The following is a 10,431-nucleotide window of genomic DNA, read 5'->3' as shown; positions in this document are numbered from 1 at the left end:
CAGTACATCATGGGGAGGGTTGCTACAGAGATGACTTGTCATGATGCAGCAGAACTGTGTGCTGAATATACTAGTCTTCCATGTATTCAGACTCTCTTCACTTTCAAAGTGTACACGTCTTTAAAAGGGTTGTAAGGTTTAGGCCTGAAACTGGACAGCTCTCGGGATCAGACTGCAATGAATAGCCAATAAGTACTCAACTAGATATCGTGCTCGCACTCGAGTTCTGCCTGGCGGTCTGTATTTATATGGCTGCAGCGGCTACACCACTTCGACAACACATGACCTGCAGTGGTCATGTGTTGTCGAAGTGGTGTAGCCGCTGCAGCCATATAAATACAGACCGCCAGGCAGAACTCGAGTGCGAGCACGATATCTAGTTGAGTACTTATTGGCTATTCATTGCAGTCTGATCCCGAGAGCTGTCCAGTTTCAGGCCTAAACCTTACAACCCTTTTAAAGACGTGTAACTGGTGCCAGTGATTGGCTGTGGTGGTCACATGTTATTGAAGTGAAGTCACCACTGCATCCCAGTAAATAGAGCCAAGCCAAGAAAACCGGAGCGACAGCGGGGGATCTGGCAAGCAAATAGTTGGGTATTTACCAGCTCTTTGTTGTAGGTGGATCCTGAGGGTTGTCTAGTTTCCTCCTGAAACATGAACAACCCCTTTAAGAGTAGATAATGCAACAATTATTATAACTGATCATTTCTTTATTATTCTGTTCAGCTTAATAAAAGTCATAATAATTATTTGCAAATTGTATTTTTAGCAAAGAGCACTTAAAGTTTCTGTTGAAAGCTATTTTCGGCTTATACATAGAGTCAGTTTACATAAGAAATTAAGTGATTGTGTGCAGGGGTGTAGCTAAAAGCTCATGGGCTCTGGTGCAAGGGTTCTGCTCGGGCCCCCCTTCCCTCAGTGCTTTGTGGCAAGGGAAGCACATAGACTTTATGTTGCCTGAGGCAGAAATTTAAACGGCACCTTGACCTTCCCACCAGCCGAGGTGTAACTTGACCACCATGCACTTTCTATAATACCGGTGTTTTCTTATGTGGCACAAGGGTCTTTGGGCCCCCTCAGGCTCCTGGGCCCGGTAGCGACTGCTACCTCTGCACCCCCTATAGCTACACCCCTGATTGTGTGGATATGCTGCTATAGTCATTATTATAGTTCAGAGCTGTGTTCCCGGGAACGTTGGTTGTTATTGGAATCTGTCAACAAGCTGGTTGACAGACCCACCCTGACAGCATAATGCCGGGGGGTAGTTAGTTTCTTCTTCATAAGGTTACTGTGCACTGTAAAGGCTACATCCAGAATGTACATTATTAAAACAAGCTATCTTCTCAACAAGTTGACAAGGAACAGTTGAAATTCTGGTTCTAAAGCCTACAGAATAGTGAATGCAGCTGTGGAGGAAAATACAAGCTGTAATTTAGGGTCGGTATAAGATAATGCCATGAATTTAGAAAATTACTCAACTTTTTCTGGGGATTTAAGAGTGTCAAGAAGCGAGATGAGATGCCTGGCTCTGTCAATCAAGGGAAGAGATGTCGCTATCAGTGCAGAGTGGAAAAGCTCTGGTGCTAATTTACATATTATTAAAAAGTTAAATAACTCAGGAAAGGTACAAGGGATCTGCATAATTGAGGTATCATTTTATTCAGCGTGATGAATCCTACCAGGCATCATTCCTGGATTTATAGGGTTGATTCAGCTAACAGATGCTCTACAAATTAAAGACATCTTGATGATAAGGTCCCTCTAAGCAACCTTGTTGAAGTCCCGGCATGGAACTGTGAAGGCATGAACATCCTGCAAAGGGTAAAAACTGGTGCTTTGAAATCCAAAAAATGTTCAAGGGCTCATTCACACTAGTATGGTTTGAGCCTCTATGTTTCTATGTGATGAACGGATTGTACAACCTATCTGATCTGCCTCCACTGACCTTACTGTGAAAAAGTCATACCCAAAACTGATGAACGAAATGTCCAATGTCTTCTGCACAAAGAAGCATATAGTGTCACAAGATATTTGGTTGTGTACAATGTCCAAGTTGTATGAAGGTGTGATACAGCCCCATGGCAGACTATTGAGCTATACTATACCACTGGCACCATTTGGTGGCACACGCCATGCAGGCTCCCAGTACACAGCTCTGCCATGTGCCTATAGACTTACTTATGTACAGTTAGCCGGAGACTTATCAAACTGGTGTAAAGTAGATCTGGCTTAGTTGCCCATAGCAACCAATCAGATTCCACCTTTCATTTTCCAAAGGAGCTGTGAAAAATAAAAGGTGGAATCTGATTGGTTGATATGGGCAACTAAGCCAGTTCTACTTTACACCAGTTTGATAAATCTCCCCTTTAGTCTTCTGTAGTATGGAAAGTAGGACCTGATAATAAATTTGATATGATTCAGATAGAAAGAAACGCAACCGCGTGTTCAACTACGTATGTCTATCATCTTCAGCTTCTCTGAAACGTTTGTACTACAGAAAATATATTATACTGAGCAGTGAACTTGGTCTTCATCACTACCTTTACTGACATCTAATGTGTTTCCCACAATCAGCTTGTCTCCTTTGATGTGAAAAGTCATATTAATTTCATGTTCAACAATGAGCTTTTTTCTTTCCACAGCTCGACAATGAACCAGGAGCGTAGATCTGCCGAGTATGCATCTGAGCAGACAACGCACACAACAGCCTTGACTGAGCCCCACCAAAATGGCACCGATATATCAACCAAGCACAATGTCTTCTCCGACATGAAGGACAAATTTATGAATGAACTGAGCAAACTACCAAGTAAGACAATGTCTTGGGTTTATTTTTCTGCTCTAAAAAGTGACAGCTAAAAAATGTTCAGCCTGTGACAGTCGTGGTCCTCCGTGAGCTGTAAGAATCAATGCATCTCCATTTGTCCTGGAGGAGCGATTGTCACATTGAATTGTTACGGCTTTATAACTTCAAAGGAAATAATCTTTGTGAGGGAGCATTAATTATGAAGTCTACACTGGCAACTGTGCCAAAAGGTCATGGAAAGGGTATGTAGGGGTGGAAGGCTGAGGTTTATTTAAAAACTCTGTAATGAATTGGTAATACATTTAAATGGAAGCAATGACTTGCAAGACAGCTAGCATGGATCGTGCACATCCAGATAAACCTACATAGCTATCAACTTCTGTCCAGGAGTTAGGCTATAGGGGTGCGAAGTTACAGTTGCATCCAGGCCCTGCTGAAGAAAGGGGTCCGAAGGTTCTCTGCCACACAAGAAGGCACCAATGTTATAAGTTAGGCTACTTTCACACTTGCGGCAGAGTGATCCTGCAAGCAGTTCCGTCACCGGAACTGCCTGCCGTATCCGGCAAAACGTATGCCAACTGATGGCATTTATAAGACTGCTCAAGATCCTGATCAGTCAGAAAAATGCATTGAAATGCCAGATCCGTCTTTCCGGTGTCATCTGGAAAAAAGGATCTAGCATTTATTCCCTTCACCTTTTTTTCAGTCTGCCCAATAAATTCCTAATACATTCCTATGGAAAAAAATGCCAGCATTCAGGCAAGTGTTCATTTTTTTGGGCCGGAGATAAAACCGTAGCATGCTGCGGTTATTTCTCTGTCCTGATCAGTCAAAAAGACTGACCTGAAGACATCCTGATGCATCCTGAACGGATTGCTCTCCATTCAGAATGCATGGGGATAAAACTGATCAGTTCTTTTCCGGTACAATGCCCATAGGACGGAACTCTATGCCAGAAATAAAAAAACGCTAGTGTGAAAGTACCCTTAGAAGGGTGGACAGATTTTGCAATAGGTTCCGAGAACTTCAGGTCTCCCTTCTGCTTCTATTTTCTATATCAGCACCCTACAAACTTATTGACGATTTGAATTATCTCCATTCATTTACAATTGATGTTGGTGATACACACATGTTCACGGCCTTGCCATTCTGTTTTATTCACCCTTATCTCTTTCTCATTTTTAATACTAACTAGCTGGAGAAGGGAAAATGATGATCATAATGTAATTGATGGAAGCCAGCTTATTAGGCAGATGTGAGGATGGAAGAAAATGGTTAATGCCGGCTGTGTCCTACATTTAGGCTGAAAATTTATATTTTTATTTTTTATATCAATTGTAGTTTTCTAATTGCCAAATAAATGAATGAGAAGGCAGAGACATGATAGCAAGAGTGAGAGATGGAAAGAGAGATAGATATTAGATAGATAGATAGATAGATAGATAGATAGATAGATATAAAGCAAGCAGACATGTGATAACGAGAAATAAACAGATGGATGGATCCAGATAGTTAAGATAGATATCCCTTTAATAACCATGCCAGATTTAATCTCTGTCTAGAGCCTTTTCCAAACTAACCACCCAGACGTCTCTTGCTCTCCACTTTTACATCACGTCTTTCATGAGAGCCACAGATTTTCCTTATGAGACTATGCCCCCTAAAGTTCCAGTGATATATGCCCCCATAACAGCCCCAGATGTCACCATGTGTTCCACAATGCTCACAGAGGTCCACCACAGCAATTTAGTCCCCCTGTGGCAGCCACATTTGCCCCTGCAGCTCCTTCCATAATATTGCTGTCACGGCCTTTGCTGTGTGCGCCATGCCACTGGTGCCATGCTTGCAGTTGCCAGTGGCAACGTGTTGCTGTTTAGGCATGTGGTGGCAGTGTCTCGGCTTTGGCTGTGTGCGCCGTGACATGGTTGCCACGCATGCTGTTGCCGGTGGCAACGTGTTGCATGTTTGATGGTGTGTGCACCTCCCCTTTAAGTTGTAGCCTCCCTCTGTCTGGTGTTGGAAGGGTTAACTCCCTGACTGGGTGTTGCCACTAGGGTTTTATCTCCTGTGGCTCCCTGGCTGGAGTCTGTTGTTCTTCAGCTGTTGTTGGTGCTGGAGCTCTGCTCCAGTCGAGGGTGTTCCATCTGTCCAGTGAGGGCCATCCTTGTGGTCATCAATGTTATCCCAGTGTCTCCTTCCCTTTCTGTCCCTATTTGTATGGAGTGGGTTATGTTCAGGGTGTTTGTATGTCTAGTTTGGTGTTACATGTCTGGTGGTGTTTGGTGTCCACCATGTTTACTAGACATTCCCCTGTCTCATGTTATTGCAGCTATAGGTGTCCTGGGTTCCTGTGTGGTTTGTGGTGTGTGCTGTGTCCTGTAATGTTGGTGTGGACAGCAGCACTAGTGCACGGGTTCCAGTCAGTGTGTCTGTGGCAGGTAAGTGTGTTATTGGTTTTGCTTACCTGCCATCTCCTTAGGCTGTATGTGTTCCCCTCTCCTTGCAGCCTGGCCTCAGATAGAGACTCCTGTTCCTCCATTACTGGGATGAACAGGTCGTCTCTTCCCTGCTCCTTGGTGAGGAATTACCAGGGCGACTTAGGGTCTCTAGGAATCCTGAGTATGAGTCGTCATACCATCGGGGTCCGCTCATACGGTGAGGAGTCAGGGAGAGGATTAGGGACGCTGTAGGAGGTGAACTGCTCCCTTTTTACTCCTTTTGGCCAGGCTGATCCCCTTTTACCCTTTGACACCGCACGGTGGGGGGTTTCCTCCACTCCCCACCATGACAGGTGCTGGGAGTTCCAGCCACCCATACCAATTAGAGATCTTAACCACAGTGCCCCACAATAATTCGTCATTGCCTAATGTACATCACATAGAGTATGTCTACACACCAGATGCAGTAATTGAGGTCAGATAGGATGTCATCTACCTTAAAAATAGGGAAGTGGCCACATCCTAATGACTATGGCTGCTTTGCTGCAACATAAGGCCTCATTCACATATGTCAGATATAACATGGATTTCAACGCAGACTCTGCACTTATATCCAGATCAAATCTCCTATGGACAGTCCACATTCCATGTATGTTAAAGGGGTTTTCTGAGAGTTTTTTTATTGATTACCTATCCTCCTGTGATCGATGAGGGTCCGACATCCTGAACTCCTGCTGATCAGCTGTTTGAGAAGGCACCAGTACTCGCAATAATGCTGTGGCCTTCTCTCTGCTCACCAAGCACAGGGCTGTCCATTTTATAGCACCTGTGCTTGGTATCGGAGCTTTGCCCTATTCACTTCAAAGGGGCTGATCTGCACAAAGTCCATGTGACCAATGAATGTGACATCACATGGACTAGGAAAATCTGGAGAAGGCCGAAGTGCTACTGCGAGCACTGCTGCCTTCCTAAACAGCTGATTGGCGGGGGTCACAGGTGTCAGACACCTAACAATTATCCAGAGGATAGGTCATCAGTAAAAGAAAAACTCTGAAAATCCCTTTAATAGAGTTTCTGCAACCCTGTTCATGTATGAATGAACAGTTCTTTGAAGACATTTGGTGGCTTAGCAGACAAAATTCCATTGGAAAAATAAACAGCATGCTACTTATATCACACATTCACACCGAGGCTTAGCCCCTCTGAATGGCAAGGGGACCAGTCCCTGTGCAGATCTGCTGTATACCCCCATCACATCCATGGCAGAATCCAAGTCTAAGTGATGTGCAGTGATCTGGGGACCAATGCTAATATTAGGATTTAGCAAATATTATAATGTATGGTTATAGGAATTGTTTGTAACTTCTGGCTTAACCAAAGGTTCACTTCAGGTCCTAAGTTACAATTGCCAGGAAGTGGACCCAATCACCTGGGCTTGGTTCCTTCCTGTGTTTTAGCAGTGAGTCAGCGGGGGTAAGCATCTACAATCAAATTTTGGGACGCAGGATGGAACTCCAGAAATTTACCATACTGAATAATAGGATTTAGATGGCTTCGCAGCCAAATTGGATGGTGCGAGGGAACAGACTGTGGAGGTAATGCTCACATTTTGGCTACTGGACTCCACAGCCCTTTGGCTGGGTTTCAACAGCCTGGGGTCTATGGGTCTGTCTTAGGATCTTTACCCCACAGTGTGCATTGTAGTAAAAAAAACTTTGTGAGCATTACACCCTCTGGCTGGATAAGAACATAGAATAGCTTGATAGAGGAAAATGTATATGGATAAGGTAACTGGAGAACTGGCGATCTATCTGATTTAGCTGAAAATTTGATTAAGTATGTTCAAGAACTGTGAATGTGAAAGTGAATATATGTGGAAATTGCTGGTACAGTAACTGTACCACAATTGCTTAAATTAATATTTTTCCCATCTAGTCCTGCCTTGCATCTTACCAAACATTAAACATCAACGGCACCTCGCCTTCCAAAAGGCAGGACACTCACAGAGGAGCACTGGAGTGGGACTGCTGCAACCGTAAATAGCCCAATCATCTGCCACTACTACCTCTCCCATCCTGCTCTTCACCAAGCTCCCTCCCCTGCTAGGTCCACTGCATAAGCATTGCATTTCTGAAACGGATCTTGCATAAAAATGTGCGCTGGATTTGCAATATGCAATAACCATCTCCTGGGGAATCCTAGCCATGGACACTTGGAGTACTGAGCAAAACACCCATGGCATGCCTCCTTGGGTCTATTACACCGATAGTCGTCATTTTTGCAAGGTTTTTGTTTTTAAACTGGACGTATTAGGAATAAATGTTCCTATTTGGTGTACATATGTGGCTCTAAACAATTCCTTTATCACAGCGTATCGGTACTAAATGAGTTATTATCATGTTAGATTGATATTGATGGATTCAGTTGTACGCACAATTGAAATAGACCACTGCTGAGACAATTTTGCATAAAGCTGGAAGGAAATCATTGTACATTATAACATAATCACCAGCACAACGGTTCTGATTTTACAAAAATCCGAGCATTGATGCAGTCATATTAACTACAGAAGCTGGGCTGCTAGAAAGAGGCAATTATATTTCCCATGAATATAACCATAAAAGAAGTATTGTTCTAGGTACATTACATATAATGGAATGAAAGGAAAAGAAATAAGGCCGCCCGTACACATAGGGATTGGGCACTGTGCGGCTGTTGCATAAATTGCAGTGGTTTTGTAGTGAGGTTTTTGGACCTGCCGATCCCATCGTGCGTTCTGGCTCCATGCGATGATCTTCCAGTCCCCAGCTTGTTTACTTCCGCCTAGGGTACGGTCAGGGTCATATGCACCCAGGGCTGCCATCAGGAATTTCAGGAAACCATACAGGCAAATTTTGTGGGGCCCTTTTGTGTCCCCAACCAGGTTCCACCCCCCTCGACCCACAGCTCCACCCCCACCTTTGGCCCGAGCTCGACTCTAACCCCCAATTTCACACCCGCCCAGCATCCTCCCCCGATCACACATGGGATGTATAATTTATTTGGCACAAGATGAAGATAGCTCTACAAAATACTGGCAGATGGGAAATGGATAGGCTATGTCCTGATCCACTATTCTCCTCAGGAATCTTCTGTCACTGTCTCTCCTAGTCTCGGTCAGCGCTGCAACTGATTTGACTTGTGTGCAGGAAAGGAAGTGTCTGACCGGGCGGTAAAGAGCATTTTTAGAGAGGGCAGCAACCTTCTTCCTTTACTGTTTAAGTGCGGGCTGGCATGACGTGACATCCGCTCTGACCGACTGGGCCCAGCGGCTGGTGAAAATAAGTAGAATGACTGCGAGTCTGCGCTGGCTGCCGGGCCCCAGTAAATTACTTAGTCTGGGCCCCCCTAAAAGGGTCTGATCGCACCCCGATGACAGCAGTAGTACCAGTACTACACTGATGGTAGCCCTGTATGTACCATTGTAGCCAGTCATTGGCCTCAGCATGGACTAGTTCAGAACACAGTGAGCTAGTCCCCAAAGGCTCTACCAGTTCCAGAGTTAGGATGCAGAGATGTGGTATGGCTATAAGAGGTGTCATGTGCTCCTACCTGGATCTGGCCCTCCGAGGTCAGGCCGTGTAGCAGTTACACAGAAAGTTCGCAATTGGTAGGAACTGAAATGAGTAAGGTCCAGACTTTGATGCAATTTGAGTTGATTTACTCGATATTGGCATAAACGGATAGCAGCTTATAGAGAATCACAGTAGCTGTTGGCTCCAGCAGGTTTTAGGGTGCACTAGCAGGTGAACTGGGTTCTTTCCTCTATTACTGCTGTGCTGGACTCTCCCTCTTATCTGGTATCTGGTAGGGGCCTCTTTCATCTCGACTACATGTCACTGATAGCAGGCTCAGTGCCCAGTGGGCTTCTGACCACACTTTGACAGACTCTCGGGTCTCAGTTGCAACTCCTACAACCCCTGGACCAGGGCCGACTTGACTCTGGCTGCAGATTGCCTGCTGTGCACCCTGTCAGGCTTCTAGGCCAGGACGGCACTGAACTACTTCTCTAGCCTCTGGCTAGGACCAAAACTCAGGCTCAACTAACCCCGAACAGGCAAAACACCCGGAAGTTCGGGCATGCTGGTAAACCAGGCACAGTGAAATACAATACATAACGGTTACATACCACCTTCTGAACAGACCTGGAAACAGAAGGCATAGTGTTGTCACACATTTGTTAGGCATTAGAGACAATAGCAGGTTGTAGGAATGGTAGTGCCCGCCCTGTGGTAGTACACTAGTCCCCAAGCAATATGTAACTGCTGGGTCAGGTGGGGGACAAGTCACCACTGGATGATCACAGAACAGAGCCATTGTGCAGGATGGGAGCAGTGGGGTGCAGGTGAGTCTGATTCTTTTCTTACTTACCACATGCTGGGTGCTTACTATGAAGGGACTCACTGCTGGAAAACCCCTTTAATAGGGCACCCATAAAGAAGGTGTTGACTGGCATAATATGTATAATCCTGTGTTACTATGTTTTAGTACAAAACTATTTTCAAGGGGTTGTAGTCACTTTAGCAAATGGCATTTATTATGTAGAGAAAATTAATACAAGGCACTTACTAATGTATTGTGATTGTCCATATCGCCTCATTTGCTGGCTGGATTGATTTTTCCATCATGTTATACACTGCTCGTTTCCATAGTTACAACCAACCTGCACTACATCAGCGGTGGCCGTGCTTGCACAATGTAGGAAAAAGCACCAACCTATGTGAGCTCCCATTGACCCGGTCACCAGAGAGGCTTTTTCCTATGGTGTGCAAGCATGGCCACCACTGATGTATTGCAGGGTGGTCGTAACCATGGAAACGTACAGTGTATAATGCAATGGAAAAATAAATCCAGACAGCAAAGGAGGCAATATGGAGAATCACAATACATTAGTAAGTGGCTTGTATTAACTTTATCTACAGGATGCTTTAGCTACCTTTTTACTGTTTCTTATGGGTATAACGGCATATACTGTACAGCTTCCATTGTTCTGTTTTGTTTTATCTGTTTCATTCTTTCATCTATTCATTTATGCATTTTTCATTCTTTTCTATTTGCTTTCATTCTCTAATTTTAAGGTCATGCCAGGAAAGGTAAGTGCTCATACCACCCATCTTATCTCCAGAATAATCTTTATTTCCATCAT

General features: G+C 44.5%; 1 protein-coding gene across 2 annotated transcripts in view; it reads left to right on the top strand.

Moving 5' to 3' along the window:
* The first annotated feature begins 2,651 nt into the window (after positions 1 to 2,651).
* SYT5 (synaptotagmin 5) overlaps positions 2,652 to 10,431 on the top strand; it is a 95,118-nt gene continuing 87,338 nt past the window's right edge. Inside the window, exons 1-2 of one of the 2 annotated variants that reach the window (XM_044278204.1) lie at positions 2,652 to 2,811; positions 10,364 to 10,378. In XM_044278204.1, the coding sequence (XP_044134139.1) occupies positions 2,652 to 2,811; positions 10,364 to 10,378 (175 nt within the window). The remainder of the gene's footprint in view (positions 2,812 to 10,363; positions 10,379 to 10,431) is intronic. The other variant, XM_044278203.1, reaches the window with a different exon arrangement.

This window comes from Bufo gargarizans, chromosome 2 (genome assembly GCF_014858855.1).
Source record: "Bufo gargarizans isolate SCDJY-AF-19 chromosome 2, ASM1485885v1, whole genome shotgun sequence".
NCBI classification, from domain to species: Eukaryota; Metazoa; Chordata; class Amphibia; order Anura; family Bufonidae; genus Bufo; species Bufo gargarizans.
Note: the sequence above shows the minus strand (reverse complement) of the source record. Positions and strands in the feature narration are given on the sequence as shown.